Source organism: Drosophila sulfurigaster, chromosome 3 (assembly GCF_023558435.1).
Source record: "Drosophila sulfurigaster albostrigata strain 15112-1811.04 chromosome 3, ASM2355843v2, whole genome shotgun sequence".
NCBI lineage: Eukaryota > Metazoa > Arthropoda > Insecta > Diptera > Drosophilidae > Drosophila > Drosophila sulfurigaster.
Genome location: NC_084883.1, coordinates 25,639,968 through 25,665,200, shown reverse-complemented (window position 1 = coordinate 25,665,200; position 25,233 = coordinate 25,639,968). Strand labels below are relative to the sequence as shown.

Sequence of the window (25,233 nt, the reverse complement as noted above, 5' to 3'; positions counted from 1 at the left end):
AATGAATTTTAGTTCATATTTGTGTATGTCTCAGACATGTCTCCTTAAAATTAATTCTCAAAATTTGAATACTTAAATGCAATAGTTTTCATCTATTTCGCAATATGACAGAGGCGGGAAATAGTTGTCAAACATGGAAAAGCATCTTAAGTAAAAGCTTCCCAAAAATCTGTAGCCGTAATTGCTTCGAGTCATCCAACGGTCCATGTCCTGACTTCAAGATTAAGTTAGTAGATGTAAACTATGCTGAAACACCTGAAGATCTCACTCAAGTACCAGAAGTTTCTGTTCCTCCTGCGCCCTATGAAGGTCCCGTTCGCCATATAGTAGACACAAAAAGTCTATGCGCCAAGTGTTACAACAGAGAGGAACTAAATAATTGTACACTAAACGATGCTCAAAATGCCACTCATCGAAATAACTTTTGCTCAACAGAATGCAGACCGCTGAGCACATCTCTGCATTTAAAGGAGGTAATTTTGGTAAATTTATTAAAATTTAATGCATATTTTTTAAAATTATATTAATTTAGTACACGAAACGTCCTCGGCCTAAGCCAGCGTATAAGCATAGTGTCTTTTTGGATCATGAAACATTAGCCGGTCGAGTTTTTCCAGTAAAATTTCGAATACGTCGGGATAAGAATCATTGTTTGGACTGTGGCAAGGAGTTATATCTTCGTGATCCCATTACCGACAACACCAACGTAGTCGTGCTCAGAAATTGCTGTGATATCAAAGTTTATACCAGCAAGTATATTGACAATTGGCATCGTGTTCCAATTCTGTCATTAACCGGTAATGAAGTTATGAAGAAACGAACATTGAATGAAGTATGCCAATTGGAGCCGAAAAAGAAACCAATTGAGGTAGTGGAAGCAGCGATGCCGTCAGTGGTATATATACCACCAGAGCCAAAAGGAAAGAAAGGAAAAGGCAAGGGAAAAGGAAAAGGAAAAAAGAAATAATGCATTTAAATAAATTTGTAAATTTTGTAAAGATACCGCCTATTATTATGGTAGTTCGTAATTTCTGTAATGTTTTCATAGGTCAATTGCATTCACCCCCATAGCAATCAGAATTCTAAAGTTTTTCAATTTGTTTAATGTTGCATTTAATTAATTTAAATTCAGTCGCATAAGCATACTTAGCGTAGTCCTATAAACTAAAATGTATAATTCAGCTTAATATGAAAACAGCGCTGCACATCCACAACACTCAGAAGAAGGGAAACTTAAATTGTTCATTCGGGTTATTTTCGTACTTCATATTTAGAGGGTGTGTGATTTCAAATATACTTTGGGAAAATGTTAATGTTGTTGTTGCTGTTTGTTTTTTCAGCTGAGCATTCAGCTACAATAAGTTAATACGACATAATAAGACTTAGAACTAAACCATAATTTATTCCTTCAATTCTCTCACAATGGCTAAAACCGTCAAGGCTCATATGTTCTTTATTCATTGTTATCATTAATGAATTGAATTGAATTGAAATATTGACAGACAATGACGCTAAATGTTTTGGAGGAGTTAAGTTGATGTCATTTAAGTTTTTAGAAAACTGATGAGAGCTGTTTCCCAGGTTCCCTATATCATTAATCGCTATTGATCTGCGCAAGGCGTTATATTGCAGTTAAATCGATTTTAAGTGAATTTTCAAATTTCACAGCTAGTATAAGATAATAACTAATCATACTTTAAAGTTATAGAAACTAGATTATAGCTACATATGCACTTGAATATTTGTTTTTTGTTTTAATTTAAAAATTAGCTACAAATTGTTAGACTACTTGAATATGGATTATTGTTATTAATATTATTATAATTATTGTTTATTATAATTATTATATAAGCGTCTCTTATACTGTCAGTGGCTAGTAACGAAATAAAATGAATCTTGTGCTAATCATTTCATCATCTTATCATTTGTAGATTTTCAGGAAGCCTATACCTTTCCAACCACAGGAAAGAAGTCTTTGAGTAGAGTGGTGCGACGCTTTTCCGCAATATCCATTTGATTCTCGAGATCAGCCAGATCCGTTGTCTCGGCTCGTTCAATTTTCCACGATAGATTCTCTATTTCAGCCTCCAATTGCGCCTGCAATACACAAAACATCAATTATGAGTATAACTATTGCATTTAGAAATAATTTATGTTAACTAACCTGCTGGTATTCAAACAGATTCTTTCGCGAACCACCCTCCATATAATAGGCATAGGGATAGGTGTATTGCAGCGTGTATCGACATTTGGCTAGCAGCGCCGCTGCATTAAAGAGATACTGCCAGTCGATCCAGGTGCCGCTGCCATTCATCACCTTGGCATTGATGCGTTGGCGCATTCGATCGATCGTCTGCTGCTCCAGCTTGAGCGATTTGGAATGATTCTCCCAGCGCTCATAGTAATGCAGATACTTTTTAAGTGCTTCGCGCGCCTGCACGTGCACCGATTCATTGGCAATGTTGGGATTGTCCTTGTAGCGCGAGCACTCGTAATACTCGGAGCCATGCGTCTTCCAATCGCCGAGGCACATCCAGCAGAAGTCATGCTTACAATTGAAGCACTGCATGTGATTGCAGCCGCCGTTCTTCTCGATGCAAATGTGACATTTGGGGCAGTCTTTGGTGTGTGCGCTTATGTAATTTGCCGTCTCGCTGTCGTCGGCGCACTTCGTCAACCACTTCTTAATGATCTGGCAGTCAGTGGGCGCATGATAGTCCATGCCGCATTTGAAACAAAAGCCCGTGTGACAGACCTTGCAAATGGCACGCTTAGCGGAGATCTCCGATGATTGCACAATTATTTGGCAATTGGGTCCCGGGCAGAAACGCAACTCGGGATGTGATTTCACATAGTCCTTGAACGCAAACTGCTGATACTTGTCACGCATCACCGGACGTGTGACCAGCGTTAGCACCAAGTCCTCTGGCACTCGCACATTGCACTGCTGCGCCATGCAGCCAATCTGTATGGAGATGCCTTGAAAGATTTGCGTTTCAAAGTAAATGGTCCAGCAGTCCTTGCAGAACGAGTGTCCGCATGCCAAACTGTAGAACTTATCGCTCGGCTGCGAACTGGCGCATACCGGGCACATTTTCCTATACTGTGAAGACAGCAGCGATGAACTCGTACTCGTGCTGTTGCTATTGCTATTGCTGGAGGATGCAGATGACGACGCAGTTCTATAGCCACAACTGCCTATTCTCAACAACTGTGCACTGGCAGCCGCTGCAGCTGCACTCGTCGAGGCTGAGTCGGCAACGATTGTGGGTGGCTTGATGCGCGCTGTTACCAGCAACGCGTTCGCATCCTGGCGATACTTCTCCACCACCGCATTGTTGTTCCACTGGTGTTCCAAGAGCAGCACTTTAGCCAACGACGGCGTTATTTGCAGTATTGTGTTAAGTTTTTCCACCAGCTCGTTGAGCAACTTCTCAATATCCTCGACTGTGAGGCAGTCATACTCAAAGTACTCGGGATCAGCACGCTTCGGATCGAGTCTTTCGACATCGCAGTCTTCGCCTAAAAGTATGCAACGAAATTTTAATATTTTTGTTTCAATTAGTACTACAAAATTTAAAAAAAAAATGTATTTTTGTGAACTAGTTCTTATAAATTAAGAAAATGTATCTAAGTTTATATTATGTTTTGATCAAATGAGGATTCTTATTGGAAAATTATTATCTTGTCCCGCTTTGTAGTAAATTTGAATAACAATGCGGGTCAAAGTGGTCTAACTTCACTTGGTATGAATAACTTTTACAGATGATAGCCGTCTTTATAACAGATTGTCGAACCATTCTATATATGTTTTGATTTTGAATTCTTAGTATAGTATTATCAAATGCTCATTGTGACTTTAAAATTGTGCTATTGTCCTGCTGCTGAGAACCATGCGCCAGCTGCAATCAATAATTGATTGAATTGAATTGGATATTTTCACTACCTGCTTGCAGGTGTGGAGAATCAAAAGAAAAACCCCCAACAAAACAATGAGGAATGAAAAATAAAACTCGGTTCGTTTGGATTGATTGCCATTTTTACGAGTGTTCACCAAAATTGAAATTGAAGGCCAAACATTACGTCGACGGCTTACAAATCAGATTTTCGTTATGCCGTCACTACTCGCAGCTCGCAACAAAACGTGAGCAAGCGTAAATAAGAAGAGCAGCAGTGTGAGAGATGGTGAGAGAGAGGAAATGGGGTAAGGGGAGAGAGACAGGTCAGCAGACGCTGAAAACAGTTGAGCAAAGAAAATGCACGTAAAAAAGGCAGAATGCACTTGAGCACGCATCTCTCTAGTAGGTGAGAGAGAAGGTGTGGTGCGGGGGCAGGTAAAAAACGCATGTGCTACGCGAGCGCAAAGCAGAGGTGGCAATAACACAAACACATATACACAAACAAACAAATAATGCCTCGCTTTTGGCCTGACTGAACGAACGAACGACCATTTCAAGTTCAATTTCATAATTTAAGCTTCATGGTCAGAAAGCAAAACGTAACGAACCGAACAAATACTAGGTACAAATTGTATTGTGGTTACGGCAAGTTGCTTGCTTGAGAAGGGAGGGTGAGAAGACCCCTAGTTATGTAGGCAAATGAAACTCAAAAGGCGAATGTCAAGACCCAACTCGCCAACTTGCATGTGACTTTATGCAGAAGGTTAAATGCAAAGGCCATGTGTACGTGTGTGTGTTTGTATTTATTACACAAAGGTGAATAACCAAATCGCATGCGAGCTTCTCACACTCACACACACTTACATATGCATTGCAAAAGGCTCTGCCAATAAGAAAACAAACTGTGTGTAATCGATTCGAAAGTGTAATCGATAAACTGCAGAATGCGTCCTTGGGACATTGTGGCCCCCCATAGCCTACCTGTATTGTAGTAATCATAATCGTCATCAAATTCCCCATCGTTGTCCGATTCCATTTCCATTTCAATGTCCGAGTCCATTGCAACTCTGTCAGCAGGAGTGGAGTAGAAGTGGGGTAACAACAAGAGCGCAGCCTTGCCGTCGTTGTATATATGTGCGTTAGTATGCGTGTGCAAGTTGCTCGGTTCGCTGCTGTTTAGTTGGCTGTTCCCGTTGCCTTGCCTGACTGAAGGGCGGCGAGTAAAGCAAAAACGTAAAAATACTTTTTTACAAGGCTATTGCAAGAGCGAGGGGGTTGGCGGGGTTCCTTTTGTTATTGCTGCTATATTTGTAACAGTTGCTGTTGTTGTTGGTGGTGGTGTTGTTGCTGCTGGTGATTGTGGTGGTGGAAGATTTAGTTATTTGTTGTTGTTTGCCGTGGGGTTCGTTGCAATTCTTGTTACGTCGCACTCCCCATTTACAACATTTACACACTGGAACTCTTCCAGCTTTGTTGGCTTCGCGCGGGGTGGATAAAGCAGGGCGCTGTCAATAGATCCCGGAACACACAACACAGGCCGTTTTATTTTCGTTTTCAGTCAAAGACATACATACATACACTACAGCTGCAGTCAATGCTGTGCGTGTGTGTGTCTGTGAGTATTAATAGCCATATGCACCGAGGACACAACAACAGTGCAACAACGAGTGCGCACAGGTTTTAATCACTTTGCTGCGTTTACTTAATGCAATCAGAGAATGCAATGACTCTTTGACTCTGGCCACATACAATTTCCTTTGTCTTTTACGATTTTTTCTTTTAGCAGCAACCGACGACGACCGCTGTGCACTCGCTCTCGTTCTCGCGCACTGACTTCGTTACTCTCCCCTTTCACTTGACCCCCCGCTCACTTAGATTGCTTGCTTGCACTCACCCACACACTACCACTCACACGACACACACAATCGCAACGACGGGTATGCGACATCGACGCACAGTGAATCTTAATTGCAAATTGCGCAGTTTGATTTATTCGCTATTGCACTTTTACATTTATTAGTATTACTAATAAGACATGAGAAAATTAAACGCTCTGCGACACAGAGCTACGAAAAAACCGGTGTGACCAAAGCTAACGCGATGGGCAATCTGTAGTCTCAAGTAAATATAAATATATTACTTCCATAACTATGAGTTTGGGCACACTGAACAGGAACTATATGCGAGTGTGGCCAATAAAACTTTTTTAAACAAAATCTAGCTTTTTTCAAAGAGACATTTGAATGATAAGTAAAAATGTATTTGCATTTTACCAATCTTTCTGATATCTAATAATCTATACAAAAATTGCGAGCATTGAATCAAACAAATCTTGTTTAATTTTTTTTTAGTATCTTCTGACGTAAAATAGTACATTTTGTAATTCAAATTGCGGTCCTTTACCCAAAAGACCGGCAAATTTGCGTTATTCTAGTTTCTGCTTATTGTGAAATAAGTGGTTTATTCAAAGTTTTTTTTGGCGTAAATAATATGTCGACTATAGAAAAGCTGTCTATTCAAGGCATACGTAGCTTTGGATCCAACGCTGAAGACGCTCAGGTAACGATTCCTCTCAATTATAAATAACTACTGAAATGCGCAGCAGTTAATCATGCATTCCAAACTAACAGAGCATCACATTCACATCACCAATAACATTGATTCTTGGCCAAAATGGTTGTGGCAAGACAACGATTATCGAATGCCTAAAATATGCACTCACGGGCGAATGTCCGCCAGGTAGCGATAGCGGTAAGAACTTTGTGCACGATCCGAAGATATCGGGACGAAACGAATCCCTGGCCCAAATCAAAATGGACGTAAGGGATAAGAATAATGCGCGCCTTTCGGTTTGTCGCAGCATGAAAGTTTCGCTGTCTCGTGACAAGAAAAGGCAATTCAAGACCATGGACTCCACTATCACCCACCATGGCAATAGCAATAGCAGTGACAAGAAATTGGAGTCAATGAGCTATCGAAATGCAGACGCGGATCAGGCGGTTGGGGATTTCATGGGTGTCTCCAATGCGATTATAAATAGTGTCCTCTTTTGCCATCAAGAAGACTCCAGCTGGCCCCTAGACGAGGGCAAGAAACTTAAGGATAAATTCGATGCCATATTTGGCATTGTCAATTACAATAAAGCTCTTGATCATATTATCAGCATGCACAAGACGGCGAGCGACGATCTTAAGATAATGGGTAAGGGAAATAAATAATAAAAAATGTACATGGTAAAATTTTGCGTTGTTTAGCTTCCAACATGAAACTATTGGCTCATTTGAAAAAGGAGATGGATGACAAGACGCTAAATTTGCAAAAATACGAGAAACAATGTGAAGACATTAAAATGCAATGCGAAAAGTGCGATGAGGAAGTAAAGCCCATTGATTTGCGACTGGAGGAGATTAGAAATATTGAATACGAGATCAGCAAATACAATGCGCGAAAGGTTGAAATGGATACCACGTAATGTGCCATTAATTGCTCTTAAATTCAAGCCATTTCATTCATATTTTTTTTTATTGCAGCCACAAGAACTGTGTGGAGCAAATTGGAAAACTTTCGAAGAATATCAAGAAGCATTTTGAAGGATCGCTGGTCGAACTTGACTTGGAAATACAGAGTTTCAATCGACGCATGTCAGAAGTAAAATTTCAACGCACTGAAGTAGAAGAGCAACTCACAAAAATCAAAGGTTCCCATGTGGATTTGCAAAAAAACCTTGGCCACTTACGATAAAGAGCTTTACATGACAAAACAAAAGCGCAAGAACGAGCAGGACTGCAAATTGCAGCTAACAAAGAATATCAACGATTTTTGCACAAAATTGCAAGTCAACATAGATGAAAAGACTAGAGAAAATCGTGAGAATTTGGAGGAAATGATCGATGTGACGTTGAGCAGCAAGCAATCTGAGATTACTGAGCTGAGCACACGCAACGAACAGGCGGATCAATTGCGGCAGGCAAAGGTTGATGAGCTCCGCATTGAAATAACCAGATCGGAGCAAAGCCTCAAATCGCAGGAAAAGCAAAAGAAAGCTAGCGTGCAGGAGAGCGAGGAATTAGAAGTCAAAATTAAGCAAATTGAGGTTTCTGTGCATCAGTTGAAAGCACTCGATAAGCAAATATCCGATACAGATGAGAAATATGAGAGCGCCAATCGCAGCTTTAATCATGACGAATGCCGCCAGACTATAGTCAGCAAAAAGGCAAGTGTTGCTGATAAGCAGACGCGCTTTAAGAGTTTGGATAAGCAGCTAACATTCTTGAACTCCATAGCTAAGCTAATGGCTGAGATTACGCTCAAAGAGAAAGAGCTAGAGAAGAAAAATCAGGAAGTGAATCGTGTAAGGAGTAAGCACAGCGATAATTTGGCTATATTCTTCAAGGAGCCAATCACAAACAACTATCGCCGTTCACTGCAAAATGTCTACGATAAACTACGTCGTGAAATCGCGGACTTGAACGACAAAGCCAATGCGCAAAAGCTTAAAGAGCAATCGTATGAGATTAAACGAAAGAATCTAATTGGTGACATTGAGCGCATAGAGAAGGAAATACAAAAGTTAGACGAACATATTTATCAAAAGTGTCTTTCCACTTCATACGATGAGCTGATGCTTCGCAGCAAGACAACAATTGCCAAACTGCAACTTGAACATGGTGCCCTCAAATCTTCGGAAGCCATGTACAAGAAGTAAGTTCTATGACATTAATATGTAATGATCTTATCTGTAATTGAATTTTTGTTTATTGTTTAGGTATATTCAAAAAATAGAAGAACAAACCAATTGTCCATTATGCCATCGTAATATGTCAGGTGATGAGGTGCGTAAGCATTTTCACCATGAAACTTTTAACTGAATTGCGCACATTTTAGGCCTGCGACTTGACCTCAGAGCTAACAGACGAAATCCAAAAGCTGCCTGATAACATCACTCGATCCGAAAAGTTGCTGAAGGCGGAGCAGTCAAAATATGAAGACTTGTTGCAAATCAAGCCAGCTATCGATAAGGTTAAAGAACTCAAGGAAACTCTGCCGCTGAAAAAGAAGGAATTGGAGAATATCAAGCAGTTGCTAGGTGACTCAGTCGCCGAGTATGAGACTCAAATGAGTCTTCTTGCCGAACCTACATGTAACATGGAGCTGGCTAATTCCATGATGGGTGACATGACGCTGCTTGACGAAGCGCTTAAGGAATCGTTGCGCTTCACCAAAGATCTAGATCAGCTCAAAGTATGTTTCCAACGAAACAGAAAAGTATTCGATTAAATATTTACATATATTTACAATTTAGCTTAAACTACCAGAGAATTATGATGCCAGCGTATCACTTGACGCACTGCAAGCTCAAAAAAATCAAGTCTCCAAGGAGCTAGAAACCGAATCCAAGGAACTGGAGATGTATCAACATACATTTGAGCAACAAACCGAGGCGTTGAATCGCCTGAGACAATTTAGAAACGGGTTAGATATAATATAAGCTCATTTGAAGAATTGACTTGATATAAACTGCCATATTACAGCTTAAAAGAGAAGCGAATTAAGCTGCAGGAGGGACAGCAGAGTCTGCCACAATTTAAGGAGCGACTCGAGGAACTAACACGAATGTTGATTACAATAGCAACTGAAATGTCAGAACTCGAGTTAAATCTGCAGCCATTAAAGAAGAATTTGAACGCCGCAATTGAGGAAAAGGCACGACTTAAGAAAAGTGAACAATCGAAGTTGTCGGAGTTGAACAGCAAATACAACAACTACAAGATGATTGTGCAGGATATTCAAAGGTTTGCAAATAATAAATTAATTTAATATAAGCAATATTATATAACTATTTAAAATTCACTTTTAGATTGAATAAGCAAGCACAAGAGTTTGCTAACATGAAACTAACTGAGAAAATGGAGAAACTTGATTCAACCATAATTATTACCAAAGATGAGCTCAGTCAATTGGTAGGTTCTGATACCTTCAATGTATACATTTATTTAACACTTTTTGCTTCCTAAGGATGTTGAAATCACGGCTTGTAGCAAAAAACTCGAAACAATTAAAACCGAGTGCCTTAGTCAACTGAGTCTTGAGCGTGATCTAAAGGACAATCGTGAGCTAAAGCAGCTGCAAAAGAAGGAAACGGAATTGGCTGAAAACTGTGCTGTTTTGGCCAAGCAATTGGGCAACATGGACTTTCCCAACATCAAGAAAGAAAAGACCGAATTGATTAAGAAGAAGGATATATCGTCAGAGCGTCGTGGTGAATTGTTTGGCCAGTTGGGCGAAATAAAGAACCATCTAAAGAAGCTGCAAGTGGAAGTCAATAAGCCCGAGTACAAGGAATCTCTTAAGAACTATCGACGTGCTCAGTACGAGATTGCTGTCAAGCGTTGTGGCATTGATGATCTTCGCGAGCATCGGGCTGCTTTGGAATGGGCATTGATTCAGTTTCACGCTGAGAAAATGAACAACATTAATAGCTTGATTCGTCAGTATTGGCGCATGATATACAAAGGTAACGACATTGATTACATTCAAATTAAAGCCGAAGAGCCCGAGACGAAAACTGCAGCTGCAAATCGACGCAGGACCTACAACTATAAGGTAGTGCAGTCCAAAAACAATTCGGAGATTGAGATGCGAGGTCGCTGCAGTGCGGGTCAACGTGTTCTGGCCTCGCTCATCATTCGAATGGCTCTGGCGGAGACTTTTAGCAGCAACTGTGGCGTTTTAGCTCTCGACGAACCAACCACAAACTTGGACAGGGATAATATTATGTCGCTTTGCGAGGCTCTGAATAGCATTGTGGAGGAACGACAAATCCAATCGAATTTCATGTTGATTATAATCACTCACGACGAAGAATTTATTTCATCTTTGGGTAAGATTAATAGATATCATCGAGTGCAACGCAACTCGCAATGCAAATCCGTCATACAAATGGTGCGTGTTGACGGAAAATAATACTGTCGTTATATTCCGTGGAACAATCACATTTCAAAATGAATGTCACCATGATATTGAATACTTCTGTTGCCATTTACTATTTTCTAAACTTAATTTTATTACTAATTAAAGTATCAACAGTTGAATTTAAAGCTGCAGTCAACTTTTTTAAACATTATCATGAGGCGTATGTTCCTTTCATTATTGCATTTTAAATATTGTCAGATAAAATCTTTTATATGATTATTAAGTTTTTGAATAAAATTCGTATTATATCCTTAAAGTTTTTTCTGTCATGCTTAAATTTTAATAAATTTAAAAGTTTTCTTCTGGGGATTTGCCCGCTTAAATGTCGGGACTTTCCAATAGTTGTCGTTTATGGCATCGTATCCTAAAAAAAAACCAGCCGCAGACATGTGCGAAAAGCTGCTTTGAACCTACAGGTCAACCATGTGCTGATGGCAACAACCGAACTGTTGGACATGTCCGCAATTTCTTAGAGCCTGAATCTCCTGTGCGTCGTCTAATAGATATAAAGAAAGAGTGCTCGCCGGATTATCGTAAACTAGAGAAAACTTGCAATCTTAATGCTCTGGCCAGAAATCGTCATCCACACAATTTGTGCTCCTCGAAATGCAGACCGCTCAGTACGAGTCTGCATTTAAAAGAGGTAAATATTTCCAACCTCCTGGCTTTGATAATTTTCAATACAACACCCTGACAGCTCAGACAAAGACCTCCGCCAAGGCGCGATTATAAGCATTGGTGTTTGTTGAGTGATGGAACTGAAGTTGGTCGAATATTTCCCATGAAATTTCGCATACGCAGACTAAGCACCGATTGTTGCGATTGTAACAAGGAGCTGCGACTGCGCGAAACTGTAACGGGAAATAACGACGTAGTATTACTTTCCAATTGCTGTGATGTTGAGATATATCCAGAGAAGAAAATGGTTAACTGGCACGTCGTGCCGGTTAAAATGATAACTGACAAAGAAAAGATCGCCAAACAAGAAATATGTGTAACTTATCCACCTCCGGTCAAAAAAATTGAATTCATGCCGGTAAAAGGAGTGAAGATTGCTAACCAAGTAGTTCGTAAGATAAAAAAAAAGAAGAAAAGAAAGAAAGGCAAGAAGGGAACGAAAGGCAAGAAAGGGGGCAAGAAGAAAAAGAAATAGAGAATATTCTACCAGTGAAGAAAAATGCTTTAAAGGATATTTCAAAAAGCAAATTGCTAATATTCTTAAAGTGGATTTCTTCAAAAAGTATTTGAAATTTCTATTAGAGCCTTCTGGATTACAGCTAGAGAAATTTTATATACTTTTTGAAGTGGTTCATAAAATAGAATGTAATCTAAACTAAAAATATATTAGTATGTTCGAAATGAACCCCCCTTTATACACAGTACACTTCAAAATCCCCATTCAATTTATAATAGTTCCCAATATTCATATAATTGCAACTCTTTATGTTCAATAAACTCCTCGTACAAGGCGAAGGAATCTCTCTTTATTCTTACTTAGCATCGCAAACCTTTGGTCCACTGCCAATGCAGGCAGCATAAGCCATCAGATGGGGAATGGTGCTCTGCTGCATCACTCCGGTAAAGAGATGGCTTTGAGGACCCGAGGCAAAGATGCCAACATCATCACCCGAGTGAGTTCCTTGCGTTTGCGTTATATAGCTGGGAAACACAAAATCATTGCCGCCTATTTGATCGCTCAGGTCAATGCGTTTTCCCTCGCTATCCAGATAGTTATTGGGTCCAACGGCATAATTGAGCACCGAATATTTCACGCCATTGACATCGGTGTCATGATGATTTAGTCCAAGGATGGGCGTGCCACGACCAGGATATCCCGCAATGGTCAAGGTATGACCATGATCCGAAGTAACCACTATTAAAGTATCCTCGATGTCAGTCATCTCCCGAGCCAACTGAATTGCCTTCTCAAATTCCAGCGCCTCATCGAGAGCGTAGCCAGCCTTATTGTAATGGTTGCCATAATCAATGAGTCCACCTTTAATTGATAACTATTAGATTAGTTTGCAAACATTACTCCGACAAACTCACCCTCAATAAAAGCAAAATACCCATTCTTATTTTGACTCAGCTTTTTGATTGTCACTTCTGTTAACTCGGACAACGTAGGCTGATAGGTTTCATCTGCCTCCAAATGGAATTTCATGAGCTGAGACTGGAACAGTCCTATAATACTGGACACAGAGGTTGTATCAACACTTAGAAGTTGCTTTCGATTGCTGACCAGAACGCCACCAGGATGTTGAGCTTGCCACTTAGACAAGAGGTTAACACCATCCGAACGTTCGCCAGGATTGCCATGAAGATCCTGAATTGTCGAAGGCACGAACTTGCCGAAACCACCACCGAACATAACTTCGAAATTCTTGCCGGGCCCTTGGGTAATTAGCTGAGTTGCCATGTCAATACATTGAGTGGGATCGACGCCATAAGAGGCTACATCCGTGTCGCATTCCCACATGCGATTCGCAGTCTTGGCATAAGCACCCGATGGACTGGCATGAGTCAAAGTTGTTGTGGTCACGATACCAGTGGATTTGCCTGCATTCTGTGCCCACTCCGCAATTGAGGTCAAACGATTGACGGGATCCTGGCTTGCGGTACAATTGTTGTAGTCGACGGCAGCACTGACGCCGATCTCGACGATGTTCGTCTTCACGCCACACAGATAAGCGGTGGCTGTGCAGGCAGAATCAGGCACTTGGGCATTGGAACAGTAGGTCTGGAATAGAAGTTCTTAGTTACTATCTCAAAATGTAATCGAGGTATAAACTTACCCTGCTCAGGCCGGAGTGGGAAAAGCGCTCAAAACTGAGCGAGGACTCCTCGCCAGTGTTTCCTTGACGCTGTCCCTTCAGGATTCGCGCTGCTGCCACTGTGGAGAGGGACATGCCATCGCCCAGGAAGAATATGATGTTCTTGGCCTTATTTGCATTGGGTTGTGGCAACTCGAGTCTTTTGGCTAATTCTTCGTATGCCAAATTGTACCAGAACTGTGGATCCTTTTCCTCTGGAGGCGTATACTTATTGGTGGCCATGCCTTCCAAGAGCCGATTGTTCACCAGTTTCTGGCCAGTTAGTTGCTCGGGATCATGAATCTCCTCTACCCTAGCCCAGGTTACTCCGACCATGAGAATTAGGAGAATCAACTGATTCTTATACATTTTAATGTTGTTTGGAATCCGGAATATGATCTACTGATAAATTTTGTAGGGAGAATATCTCTTTTATATACAATTTCTACAGAATGTTTCAGCACATTCATTACGATTAGCCAAACCACATTTTAGTATTTTATTATCTTGGTCTTTAACATCTCGTGTTGCGGATTTTTGGCCATCTTCTAAATCACACTTATTAAGTGAAAGTTTTTATCTCGGTAAAGTGGAGTCGAAGAATATTGGAATAGGTTGATGAAAAATACATTGATTGAAATTTAATTATGACCACTGAAATAATTAAATTTTGTTTTTATTTTAATTTCCACTCTTTAGTTCCATTGAGTATCCAAAATAATAGACTATGAAAATAGAAAAAAATTTTAATAGACTGCACAGTTTATGGATTTTATGTTTAATACCCTTTCCCCAAAAATATTTAAGTCATAAATAATTATAAATTATAAAAATAAGAGAGCCTGAACTTTTTATTTTAATTATAAATATACAATCGAATGTTAAATATAATATTTTTTCGATCGGTTTTTAAAAAAAAATTAATAAGTACATTTTAATTCATTTTAATAATCTATATTCAATATTTTTATCTAAATTTAATATTTAATTAATTTTTTTATATTTCAATAATTTTACATTTTTATTAGCTTTCCTTTATTGAACTTAATAGAAATAGGAATACTCTCATGAGATTTTGTATTCCTCCATAATTACGATTGAGGTATATAAAGCTTGTCACTTACAATATGTTACCGCTTTTCCTCCATATCACCATTACCCTCTAATATAAATGAATCTACATTGCGTATACGAACTTATCTTTTAAAAAATGATGAAATCACATGAGCAAATAAACCATAAACGAGAAAAGTAGTTTGAGCACGTTTAGAGGCCAATGAAGTCGGTGCTTTTTATACTCAGGACACACGAGTTTAGAACGTGCGGAAACTGCAGCTTATCGCACCTATTTTTGCTTGGTTCAACTAGAAAGTATAATAAGCAGTTTTATTGCTGCTGAAGATAATTATTACTAACAATATGATTATCAACCTACTTTAATTTGGTTTTCTATTCACAGCAAAACACGATTTGAAGAAATGCGAAAAAATAGTTCCTAACATTTGTTTCTGAATAAATAGATCAGTTAATAGTAGATAGTTAATAGATAGTTAATAGTTAGAATATAGTAATTTAGTAATTTTCTAAACACTTTAATTCTGATTGGGGTCAAATCTTTCAGCTATATCATAAAGTTCTCTTAAAAATTAATAGTTAGATTTGAAGGTTTGGAAAAAAAATAAATTGTATCAACTTTTTTTAGGGTTTGGCAATTAATAATTTAATATATAGAGTCCAAACCTAAACACATGTTAATGTTTGTCGTGTAAGCCAATAACCCTTTTTTATTTCCGCCACGCTTAGTAAAATAAGTCCCCTTAACAAAAAAAACCTTCATACATATACCCAAAAAATGTGAGTAGCATTTTGGGTACTTTACTATGTAGGTGCAATAACCCAACCTGAAGTAATTAGGGGTTTATCTCTGTGTTTATATATCTTTATGATCTCGTGAGTCTCATTAATGACTATCATAAATTTATGGTTATATAACTATAATCCATAACCAGACTATACACGAGCCTCCTCTATGTCTCTTCTTCTTATACATTCTTATCCTATCATTATCATATTATATTTAGCATAGCCGTGGAAGCCTCATCAAATATTTAAGCAACATTTTAATAAATAAAACTCAAACTTTTATGCTCATTTATTCACGTCGCTTGACGTGACGGATCTCAGTTTTTTTTATTTAATATATACTAGACTCCTTCCTCTCTTTCTTGACCTTCTTGACCGATCTACTCAGCATCGCAGACCTGAGGTCCGCTACCAATGCAGGCAGCATAGGCCATCAGATGGGGGATGGTGCTCTGCTGCATCACCCCGGTAAAGAGATGGCTTTGAGGTCCCGAGGCAAAGATGCCAACATCATCGCCTGAGTGAACACCTTGATCCTTAGTGATATAGCCGGGGAACACAAAGTCATCTCCGCCGATCTGATCGCTCAAATCAATGCGATTTCCCTCGCTATCCAGATAGTTCTTGGGTCCAACAGCGTAGTTGAGCACCGCGTACTTGACGCCATTAACATCGGTGTCATGCTGATTGAGTCCAAGAATGGGCGTGCCACGACCAGGATAACCAGCAATGGACAAAGCGTGTCCGTGATCCGAAGTGACCACAATCAAAGTGTCCTCAATGTCAGTAATGTCACGAGCCAACTTAATGGCCTTCTCGAATTCTAGCGCCTCATCAAGAGCATAGCCAGCTTGGGTGTAATGGTTGCCGTAATCAATAAGACCGCCTGAAAAGTAGAAGCAAAGTTAGAGCAACAATTGTTACTTGTTTAATAAGGAACTTACCTTCAATGAACACAAAGTAGCCATTCTCATTTTGGCTCAGCTTTGTGATGGCTGCCTCTGTCAGCTCGGATAACGTAGGCTGATAAGTTTCATCCGCCTCCAAGTGGAATTTCATGAGCTCCGTCTGAAATAGACCCACAATGCTGGTCACCGCCGAAAGATTGGCTTTGAGCAACTGATCCCTGTTGCTGACCAGAACGCCACCAGGATGTTGAGCTTGCCACTTAGACAAGAGGTTAACACCGTCCGAGCGTTCGCCAGGATTGCCATGAAGATCCTTGATTGTATTTGGCACGAACTTGCCGAAACCACCACCGAACATAACTTCAAAGTTCTTGCCGGGCACTTGGGTAATTAGCTGAGTGGCCATGTCAATACATTCCGTGGGATCGACGCCATAGTATTCGACATCCGTGTCGCATTCCCACATGCGATTCGCAGTCTTGGCATAAGCACCCGATGGACTGGCATGAGTCAAAGTTGTTGTGGTAACGATACCAGTTGATTTGCCCGCATTCTGTGCCCATTCCGCAATGGAGGTCAGACGATTGGCGGGATCCTGACTGGCAGTACAATTATTGAAGTTGACGGCAGCGCTGACGCCAATCTCAATGATGTTGGTCTTCACACCACACAGATAAGCGGTGGCTGTGCAGGCAGAGTCGGGCACTTGGGCATTGGAACAGTAAGTCTGTAAGCAGAAGAATTCAATCAATCAGAATCGTCTGCCATTTAGTTGACTAATTTCTAACTTACCCTGCTAAGTCCTGTGTAAGGGAACTTCTCAAAACTGAGGGAGGACTCCTCGCCAGTGTTTCCTTGACGTTGACCCTTCAGGATTCGCGCTGCTGCCACTGTGGAGAGGGACATGCCATCGCCCAGGAAGAGTATGATGTTCTTGGCCTTCTTCGCATTGGGCTGGGGCAACTCGAGTCTCTGGGCAATCTCCTCATAGGCCAAATCGTACCAAAATTGTGGATCCATCTCCTCTGGGGGCGTATACTTATCCGTAGCTACGTCAGTCGAGAATCTAGCTTTCGCTATTTTTTGGCCAGTTAGATTTTCGACATCGTGAGCTTTATCTACGGCAGCTGGAAAGGCACTTCCTGCCAGCAGGACGAGCAAGATTAGCTGCTTTTGGTACAGCATCTTTTCGATGATGTGTTTGGAATTGTTGATGTTTAAAACTGATACAACTTCTGCTGCGTCGACAAGGTCTTATATACATTTTTGGAGTTTGCTCGGCACTACAGACAATTGGATTAGTCTCACATTTTTGATAAATTCAGTTTTTATGGTTTTATTGCGATTATACTATATATTTTATTTCTGGTGCTTGCTATTTTGGTTATCTTCTCTTAGCGGAGCTCATGGCACATCAGTAAGAGAACTCATGATCCCCTCTTAATGAGTAATTTTAGCATGTAGGTTAAATTTACAGTTTTAATTACCAATTGCAGTTTATTAACAATTACAACCTAAAAATGTTGTAATAAGATAAACAAGTAAAAAAAACTTTAGTGAAGAGGGCTCGACTGTGGGTTATCAGCGGTTCATTTACTGGCGTCACATTATCATACAAATATACTGAAAGTAAACTAGCAATATATCCAATATAACACTATTAGGTAACTAAAAGTACCATTGTCTTAAAAAATATCGTAGTGTACAAAATATGTCATACTTACTCACTTAATTAACTAAAGCACCTTCTCAAGTGCAGCTGCACTGGGTAAAAACATTTTTGTTAAATAACTTCCAAGCTTTTTATCTAATGTAAATGTAAATCATTGAGACCTTAGCTATTATTGTGTCTAAATAGTAGGCATTAATTATTTAAGGACCGATAAAGGAAGCGAAAATGAGATACAAAATTGATCTGCGTTAAACGATGGAAAGTGGTTTAATTGGTACCTATTATTTTTTATTGTCTCTGATATAACAATGCATCGTCACGGCTGAGGATGGTGATCAAGAATATATATATATATATTCTTTATTTGGTTAAAGAAGCTCTCATCTGTTATAATATAATTCTACCCTGTGAGTAGGGTGGAAAATAATTTTTGATTGGTCACCGTACGTTAAACTCTCGGGCTACAATCTCTTATCTATGTATATAAAAAAAAATGCTGAAATCACATGAACAAATATGTAATGAATGCTGATGCAATAAAAGTCGGCACTTTTTCTCAGAGGACTCACGATTTCTGAACGTGAGGAAATGAACAGAGCTCACACCCCGTTGGCAAGAACGTGAAAAGATATCTCTAAAGCACGAATATGATTAGAATGGGCGAGATCTGTCATTTTATTATACTAAAAATAGGTTTAGTACAAACGTTTCGGTAATCATTATTCATAGTTGTAAAAATAGCTAAATCTATCTTTTTAAGTAATCTTTTTGTTGCTTGCATTATTAGAATATTTTTTTTAGCTTATTAATTGTGATATGGCTGAATTTACATTTCAAATCATCTCGTTTAAAGAACAATCTTTTGAGTGTGTGAAAAATGATAATTTAAAAAGTAACGGTTTTAACAAACGATAATCACTGATCGATAACTGTTGCTAGCTGCTGATTCTTAAGTAATCGATATTGTGGTATATTCCGTATACTGACGTTTGTTTGTGTAGAAATTGAACGGCTGGTAGTTTGTTTGTTATTTCTTAATGAAATAATTTACTCAATAATAAAAAATAACTTAAGTACCTACATATAATAATGAGCAGCGCCATTTCCAAATTGGTTGCATATTGTACCATCACTAAAAGTATTTCATGCAGCCCCGTGCTATATATTTTCCCATGTATTTTGGTATATTTTTAAATTGTAGTTGCGGTCACCCTGCGCAGCAATCATTCGGCTGCCAAATCGTCCAACAACAACAGCGTGTCGCGTAATTATTTTCTTCTATCTCTCTTGCTAATAATAAAAACAATTGCCAAACAACGCATCAATTATAAATAATTTGTTTCCTTTTGTTTTAACAAAGTGCCGACACCAACATTGACGAACACACACAAGTAACAGACACACACACTCCACACATCAACACCAATTTGTAGCAAATACCAACAACAACAAAATCTCGCAGTGCAGCCACCAAGGACACGAATTGTATGAAAGTAGTGCAGCTAGGAGCATGAGACGGCATTAAACAAAAACTATAGTACAAAATTATAAAATCAACAACTATTTATCAATTATTTGCAATTGTTATACCCATCAAATTAGACCAATTGCCTCATTACAAATACAAAAAATACACTTCAAGTGTAATAAAAACGAAAGTATTACAAAAAAAGTGCAAGTGAAAGAAAGATAGAAAGAGGTGAAGATCATTTAGCTTTTTAGAATGGCTGCCAACAATTTGCGACAAATTCCATTGACCTGCAGTGGACACACCAGACCTGTGGTGCATTTGGATTTCAGCGATATCTGCGACAGCGGCTATTTTCTCATATCGGCTTGCAAAGGTAAGCGAAATCGCTCGCATGCGATAAATTGAGCGCAAGCGAGCGCGCGTCCTTGTGTTATTTATATTTATTTATGTATGCAAGCAATTTTTTTAATATGTTAGATTCAAGTTATAGTTTGTTGTACGTCTGTCTAGCCTGGCTGTGAGCTGCAACCTTGACCCAAATGCAAACACAAATTATTAAAATAAAAAAACCAGTTTTAGCGAACCCTTTGTAAAGCACTCTCTCACTCGCTCGCATGCAATAAATGCTTACGTTCTTTACCTTGATAGTCTGTCTGTGAGCTTTAAATAAATGCATTTGTATGTGTGCTCAGATGATTGTGCTTTCAAAAACAACAAAAACTTGCATATATGCGGAAAGCAAATTTCCATTGCAAGTTCAAGTTAACATTTTATCGCCATTTAATGCAATGCTTCCCCTTGCTTTGCAACTTTTCAAAAAAACAAACTTTTTGTTCAGCTTGTTCGCGAGCTTCGAGCTTGTTCGTTCTGGCTGCGTTGCAGGAAGCACCTTGAAACTTCTAAATAAATAAATATGTATAGTACAGTATGCAATGAATTGCAGCTGCAACACCTCAAAAATGTTTAAAAATGATAACCATTTAACTAAAAGCTTTTATTGACTGCGTCCCTGCACATAAGCATTCACAACCTGCCTCAAGCTTGCGCTCTTCTAGCTCTTTCTCCGTCCCGCTCTCCGACTGTCAGTCTGACTGTCTCTGTCTAACTATAGTCGATCACATTGCAATGGAAATGACGTGAACTTGATGCATTTGGCTGCCCATTTGCGTGCTCGTCGAATCGCTCGGCGTCTCGTCAGGTCGTTGGCATTGAATGTAGTCATTGAGTCAAGGTGGCTTCCGCCGCTCACACATCTCATTCACATTCACAAATGCAAAACACACTCAAAACTGCATGCATATATTTTGTAGTGTGTTTTTGTACTCACTATCCTTATGTTAGAAGTTGATTTAATAACTAAAGACAGAGAGAAATTATGTAAAAGGCAAGGAAGCCCATGAAATTTATATAGAACTATGCCCTATTGTATTATAAGATAATACAAAAAAACATTGTATATTAATTAATTTAATTAAAGGTGTTTCATATGTTTACTTTCATACTACATGTTAAAAATTCAAGAGTAAAAATAATTAGCAGCAATTAATTCACGAGAGTTTTTAATTATCATTATACATATGGATGTTAAGATTAATACAACAATGTGCTACGGGTATCTCACAGTCAAGCATTCTCCACTCTTCTAAAATTGCATTTATACTGAAGTTTCTCGTATTCTTTCGCAGATGGCAGCCCAATGTTGCGTCACGGCGATACCGGCGATTGGGTGGGCACCTTTGAAGGACACAAGGGTGCCGTGTGGGGCGTTGCACTCAATCGCAGTGCCACACTGGCCGCCTCCGGCGCTGCCGACTTCACGGGCAAGGTGTGGAATGCAGTTAGTGGCGCCGAGATTCACAGTTTTCAGCACAAGCACATTGTGAAGAGCGTGGCATTCGACAACAGTTCGGAGAACATTGTCACCGGCAGCAACGAGAAACTGGTGCGTGTCTTCAACCTGGAGCAACCCGATGCCGAGCCAGAATTGTATGGCGGACATGCGGGTGCCATAAAGCGTGCGCTCTTCTGCCGCGACGACAAGTGCATAATCTCGGCAGCCGATGATAAGACGGTGCGTTTGTGGGATCGCATGACCGGCATTGAAGTGCAACGACTGCAGTTCCAGAGCAATCCGAACAGTTTGGAGATCTCACGCGACAATCATGTGCTGACCATAACGCATGGCTCGACGATTAGTTTCTGGGAGATCGATACGCTGAAGAAGCTCAAGGAGGTGAAAGTGCCAACGAATGTGGCGTCGGCTAGTTTGCATCCTGACAAACACGTATTCGTTTGTGGCGGCGAGGACTTTAAAATGTATAAATTCGACTACATTACAGGCAACGAAATTGGTAAGCAATTGGGAGTTCACTTAAGATGCACAACGAATTAAATTGACTTTGATTTGTTTTACAGAATCCTTCAAGGGTCACTTTGGACCCGTGCATTCGGTGAAATTCAGTCCGGATGGCGAGTTATACGCCAGTGGCTCCGAGGATGGCACGCTGCGACTGTGGCAAACAACAGTGGGTAAAACGTATGGACTGTGGAAGTGCACGGAACCCAGTGAGCTGAACAATTCCCTGAACTCTCCACGTGAGGTGCCGGCAAACTGATGTTGGAGAAGCACAAGTCGCTGCTATACGACAACATCAACGACAACGACAGCGCAGCCACCGCAACAACAACCACAACAGCATCAGCAGCAGCAAATGCATAGAAAGTGAATCAACAAAAACATACTTAACATACATACAAATCGAATCAAATAATTTGTAATTATATTTCTCAAACTCAAGAAAAAACACGGCTACAATAACGCAAATGATATTTTCGATTCCAGCGCTTAATTCATTGGCATTAATGTACATATTTGATGTATGTGAAATTCAATAGAAATAAATAACTTAAGTTTTTCAATGCGATTTGCGATTTAAATGGAATCCGCACAGCATATTAGGGTGATAATCTAAACATGGGTTCCTTGAGCCCAGTTGTGCAGATAGATTGTGGTGAAGTTCAGCAATTGCTCGCCCTGATGGATGTCCGGACGTTGCTGCAGATGATCAAACCAACGCGATAGATTCAGATAGTTCTCCTTATCCAGTGGCGAAAGGGATTTCTATAGGAAATATGGTATAAGTAGATATATTGTATAAAGTGCAATTACAACACTTACCACAAGATCATAAATGGCATAGTAGACAGCCAGATCGGCCAGTGTGATGAAGTGGCCCACCAAATACGATTTGTTGACAAACAGTTTGTTAAAGTCGCCCAACAATTGCTTAGCCACATGCTTATCTTTGGAGCCGGGAGACACGTAGAGCACAGCGAATTCAATCCATTGATACACCTGCGCCTCCACTTCCCTGGATGCTGTGCTGTTCTGGGCTGTCTCCGATTTTGATTCACGGGCCAAGCTTTCTAGTATGGTGGCAAAGCCAGAAACGGTTTTGTTTTGGGCGCTTGTGCGAGTTACGACCTTGACAATATAAATTCCATTAATGTCACATTTTCTATATGTACCATGTATTATGAATGCTTACTTGCTCTTCATTCAGCTGCACTTTGCCGGGTTTAACGCCCAGACAGTTGGCAATTTTCTGTACTGTTGCAACGTCACACATTTTTAATTAATGGAAATTGTTATTTATTTTGTTTGTGTCAGCTAATAATAATACAAGAAAAGCGTGCGAAATTCTACTGTGCGCTGCGCAGTGCAGATGATTGGCAAGGTTGCACTCGATTTAAACGGCGAAGTGTCGATAACAACAACATGTTATCGATATTATCAGCGTATGTAATTCAAATTTTTGTCTCGTTGGCGGCAACTGCCAGCGCTTGATAAGTAATTTCGTATTGCAGAAAGAATATGAAAACATTTGTGGTGGCCATCAAAAGCTGTCAATGCAGAAATATTTAATTTACATTTATAGAGCAATAAAAATCTTCTTTACCGCCGTAATGAACTTGTAATCCAACACAATTAGACCACATGCAACATAAGCTCGCACATTGGCTTGCAATTGGAGCATAAAGTGATTGATGGCTTCCAGCAAATCTTCGCTACAAGCTTGAAACTTACTTAACAATTTCAAGCAGTTGGTTTGCTGAAGAAAATATTTATTTATTTTAATGATATGATTGAATTTCTATGTTTACCTCTTGTTGGATTGCGTGGTTGAAAAAAAGTATTAGAAACACCTTGGCTGAGTGCATAAATAGCCAGAGAAGGATGTACGTCCACCACGCCCAATCTGACACATCGGGATTCTCAATATTCTTGTAAGCCAGAAACAAATTAGTGTTGACATTGAAGAAGGAGCTCACATAGACACACAATATGGAAACGCCAAAGGTTTGATTCACTGCCTTTGTAAATTGCAGCAGATTAATGTGTTGCCATCGCAGTTGGTTAAGATGATCACGTTGAATGGGAAATTCTTTTTGAAGCTCCGCTCCCAAAGACACAGTTATGCAGTGCATACGACGGCAGACTCCTTGCAACATTATGAAGTAAGGTATAAATGAAATGCCGCTCAAGATATTGGGCAACACAAATGTGCTCAAGTCGATTATAGTCCTATTAACCTCATATTGACAGAAGCAATACGAGATTGGAATATAGCAACTAGTGAGGATCAGCACCACAAGCAAATGTTTTCGAATACAAGGACCGATGTTTCGACGTTCCACAATATAACCACTGGCCAAATCAAATTGCGCAATTCGGTCAAATACAGCGCAAATCTTTTGCTTCCAGCTAACACTGAGTATCATGATGCAGGGCACATGGATGAGGTACGTCATCGATTCGATGCCATAGAACTTTTGCTCTAGGTCACTGAGTTTTATATTACCATGCAGCAGATCCCAGTAGGCGGCAAAACACAGCCAGGCATACAACACGATCAGCCAAGATTGCTGCACTGCATCATAGCATCGGCTTCGGTAGCGAGGAAAGACTGCAATCGGAGCACTCCCAGCCAGCACACAAATGAACAACAGCAGCTTCAGCTCCTCTCTCAACTGATCGGAGCTTGATTTGTGCAGCTGCAGTGTAAGATTCCAATTCCTGTGAAGTAATTAAGATTGTACTTAATGAATTTTTATAAATTATTGAATATCAGTTTTATTGAATTAAATATTATATATATATTCTTAAATTATTATAATATCCATATATTTTGGAGCTTTAACAATGAGTCTTCGCCCAAGATAAATAAAATATTATTCATGTTTTCAATCATGGGATGGAAATTTGGAAGTTGCTCATATGCAAAAAGTTTGGTGTCTGAATCTTTTATAGTGATTGAGATCTACGTACGGACGTAAGGACAGACGGGGGTGGCTAATGCAGATCGTCTATTGATGCGGATTCTGAATATACATATATATATGTATATACATACTGAATTATTTATTGTATGTTTGTTTCCTTTTGCATGTTACGCACAAACCAAACCAAACATAATTTCTCTCTTCTATCTCATACATAGAACGCTTTAATTTAAATTAAAATTAAAGTTATATAACATATAATTTAGCTCACCTCTTTGCCCATTGCAGTGCCGCAACCTTGCGTCCTTTACGTGAAGCCTGCTTCAATTTGGGCAGCCACATTGCGTATGAG

At 39.6% G+C, this 25,233-nt stretch overlaps 8 protein-coding genes across 9 annotated transcripts; 3 read left to right on the top strand and 5 right to left on the bottom strand.

Moving 5' to 3' along the window:
* The first annotated feature begins 1 nt into the window (after position 1).
* Positions 2-1,002, top strand: LOC133845565 (uncharacterized). Its single transcript, XM_062280056.1, has 2 exons — positions 2-473; positions 533-1,002. The coding sequence occupies exons 1-2, from the start codon at positions 105-107 to the stop codon at positions 965-967; spliced, it is 804 nt and encodes a 267-aa protein (XP_062136040.1). The 5' UTR covers positions 2-104; the 3' UTR covers positions 968-1,002.
* An 86-nt stretch (positions 1,003-1,088) lies between these two features.
* Positions 1,089-6,004, bottom strand: LOC133845563 (potential E3 ubiquitin-protein ligase ariadne-2). The gene is made up of 3 exons (XM_062280054.1): positions 4,881-6,004; positions 2,165-3,522; positions 1,089-2,097 (listed from the first exon to the last, which is right to left on the bottom strand). The coding sequence occupies exons 1-3, from the start codon at positions 4,957-4,959 to the stop codon at positions 1,945-1,947; spliced, it is 1,590 nt and encodes a 529-aa protein (XP_062136038.1). The 5' UTR covers positions 4,960-6,004; the 3' UTR covers positions 1,089-1,944.
* Positions 6,005-6,291: 287 nt separating this feature from the next.
* On the top strand, positions 6,292-12,238 carry LOC133845560 (DNA repair protein RAD50). The gene is given in 12 exon segments (XM_062280042.1): positions 6,292-6,458; positions 6,530-7,100; positions 7,154-7,367; positions 7,430-7,628; positions 7,630-8,600; positions 8,665-8,731; positions 8,784-9,140; positions 9,202-9,371; positions 9,431-9,691; positions 9,757-9,859; positions 9,915-11,514; positions 11,574-12,238. Coding segments are annotated over 11 exon segments (3,930 nt in total). The 5' UTR covers positions 6,292-6,389; the 3' UTR covers positions 10,863-11,514; positions 11,574-12,238.
* A 72-nt stretch (positions 12,239-12,310) lies between these two features.
* On the bottom strand, positions 12,311-14,189 carry LOC133845564 (membrane-bound alkaline phosphatase-like). Its single transcript, XM_062280055.1, has 3 exons — positions 13,667-14,189; positions 12,921-13,611; positions 12,311-12,867 (listed from the first exon to the last, which is right to left on the bottom strand). Exons 1-3 carry the CDS (start codon positions 14,051-14,053, stop codon positions 12,362-12,364), a joined length of 1,584 nt encoding a protein of 527 aa, XP_062136039.1. The 5' UTR covers positions 14,054-14,189; the 3' UTR covers positions 12,311-12,361.
* Positions 14,190-15,824: 1,635 nt separating this feature from the next.
* On the bottom strand, positions 15,825-17,689 carry LOC133843812 (membrane-bound alkaline phosphatase-like). Its single transcript, XM_062277534.1, has 3 exons — positions 17,248-17,689; positions 16,492-17,182; positions 15,825-16,433 (listed from the first exon to the last, which is right to left on the bottom strand). Exons 1-3 carry the CDS (start codon positions 17,638-17,640, stop codon positions 15,928-15,930), a joined length of 1,590 nt encoding a protein of 529 aa, XP_062133518.1. The 5' UTR covers positions 17,641-17,689; the 3' UTR covers positions 15,825-15,927.
* Positions 17,690-19,256: 1,567 nt separating this feature from the next.
* Positions 19,257-22,522, top strand: LOC133841906 (serine-threonine kinase receptor-associated protein). 2 transcript variants are annotated; one of them, XM_062274749.1, is made up of 4 exons: positions 19,257-19,391; positions 19,488-19,971; positions 21,284-21,949; positions 22,014-22,522. In XM_062274749.1, the coding sequence occupies exons 2-4, from the start codon at positions 19,851-19,853 to the stop codon at positions 22,211-22,213; spliced, it is 987 nt and encodes a 328-aa protein (XP_062130733.1). In that variant the 5' UTR covers positions 19,257-19,391; positions 19,488-19,850; the 3' UTR covers positions 22,214-22,522. The 2 variants fall into 2 exon arrangements, with proteins under 2 accessions (XP_062130733.1, XP_062130732.1); XM_062274748.1 differs by having other exon boundaries at positions 19,350-19,971.
* LOC133841907 (eukaryotic translation elongation factor 1 epsilon-1) lies at positions 22,341-23,341 on the bottom strand. Its single transcript, XM_062274751.1, has 3 exons — positions 23,147-23,341; positions 22,777-23,082; positions 22,341-22,719 (listed from the first exon to the last, which is right to left on the bottom strand). Exons 1-3 carry the CDS (start codon positions 23,225-23,227, stop codon positions 22,567-22,569), a joined length of 540 nt encoding a protein of 179 aa, XP_062130735.1. The 5' UTR covers positions 23,228-23,341; the 3' UTR covers positions 22,341-22,566.
* LOC133839971 (putative gustatory receptor 59f) lies at positions 23,200-25,223 on the bottom strand. Its single transcript, XM_062271624.1, has 4 exons — positions 25,153-25,223; positions 23,763-24,675; positions 23,558-23,710; positions 23,200-23,501 (listed from the first exon to the last, which is right to left on the bottom strand). Exons 1-4 carry the CDS (start codon positions 25,221-25,223, stop codon positions 23,406-23,408), a joined length of 1,233 nt encoding a protein of 410 aa, XP_062127608.1. The 3' UTR covers positions 23,200-23,405.
* Positions 25,224-25,233: the final 10 nt, after the last annotated feature.

Bases quoted from the DNA above. Each gene is read 5' to 3' on its own strand.
- LOC133845565 (XM_062280056.1), top strand. From the start codon at position 105: ATGACAGAGGCGGGAAATAGTTGTCAAACATGGAAAAGCATCTTAAGT. The intron at 474-532 runs GTAATTTTGGTA...ATATTAATTTAG, and splicing joins CATCTCTGCATTTAAAGGAG to TACACGAAACGTCCTCGGCC.
- LOC133845563 (XM_062280054.1), bottom strand. From the start codon at position 4,959: ATGGACTCGGACATTGAAATGGAAATGGAATCGGACAACGATGGGGAA. The intron at 3,523-4,880 runs GTAGGCTATGGG...GCATACTTTTAG, and splicing joins TTATGATTACTACAATACAG to GCGAAGACTGCGATGTCGAA. The intron at 2,098-2,164 runs GTTAGTTAACAT...TGTGTATTGCAG, and splicing joins ATCTGTTTGAATACCAGCAG to GCGCAATTGGAGGCTGAAAT.
- LOC133845564 (XM_062280055.1), bottom strand. From the start codon at position 14,053: ATGTATAAGAATCAGTTGATTCTCCTAATTCTCATGGTCGGAGTAACC. The intron at 13,612-13,666 runs GTAAGTTTATAC...CTTCTATTCCAG, and splicing joins CCCACTCCGGCCTGAGCAGG to ACCTACTGTTCCAATGCCCA. The intron at 12,868-12,920 runs GTGAGTTTGTCG...TATCAATTAAAG, and splicing joins GTATTTTGCTTTTATTGAGG to GTGGACTCATTGATTATGGC.
- LOC133843812 (XM_062277534.1), bottom strand. From the start codon at position 17,640: ATGCTGTACCAAAAGCAGCTAATCTTGCTCGTCCTGCTGGCAGGAAGT. The intron at 17,183-17,247 runs GTAAGTTAGAAA...TTCTGCTTACAG, and splicing joins CTTACACAGGACTTAGCAGG to ACTTACTGTTCCAATGCCCA. The intron at 16,434-16,491 runs GTAAGTTCCTTA...TCTACTTTTCAG, and splicing joins CTACTTTGTGTTCATTGAAG to GCGGTCTTATTGATTACGGC.
- LOC133841906 (XM_062274749.1), top strand. From the start codon at position 19,851: ATGGCTGCCAACAATTTGCGACAAATTCCATTGACCTGCAGTGGACAC. The intron at 19,972-21,283 runs GTAAGCGAAATC...ATTCTTTCGCAG, and splicing joins TCTCATATCGGCTTGCAAAG to ATGGCAGCCCAATGTTGCGT. The intron at 21,950-22,013 runs GTAAGCAATTGG...TTTGTTTTACAG, and splicing joins CATTACAGGCAACGAAATTG to AATCCTTCAAGGGTCACTTT.
- LOC133841907 (XM_062274751.1), bottom strand. From the start codon at position 23,227: ATGTGTGACGTTGCAACAGTACAGAAAATTGCCAACTGTCTGGGCGTT. The intron at 23,083-23,146 runs GTAAGCATTCAT...TATATTGTCAAG, and splicing joins TGCAGCTGAATGAAGAGCAA to GTCGTAACTCGCACAAGCGC. The intron at 22,720-22,776 runs GTAAGTGTTGTA...TATTTCCTATAG, and splicing joins ATGCCATTTATGATCTTGTG to AAATCCCTTTCGCCACTGGA.
- LOC133839971 (XM_062271624.1), bottom strand. From the start codon at position 25,223: ATGTGGCTGCCCAAATTGAAGCAGGCTTCACGTAAAGGACGCAAGGTT. The intron at 23,711-23,762 runs GTAAACATAGAA...TATTTTCTTCAG, and splicing joins ACCACGCAATCCAACAAGAG to CAAACCAACTGCTTGAAATT. The intron at 23,502-23,557 runs GTAAAGAAGATT...CTGCATTGACAG, and splicing joins ATTACAAGTTCATTACGGCG to CTTTTGATGGCCACCACAAA.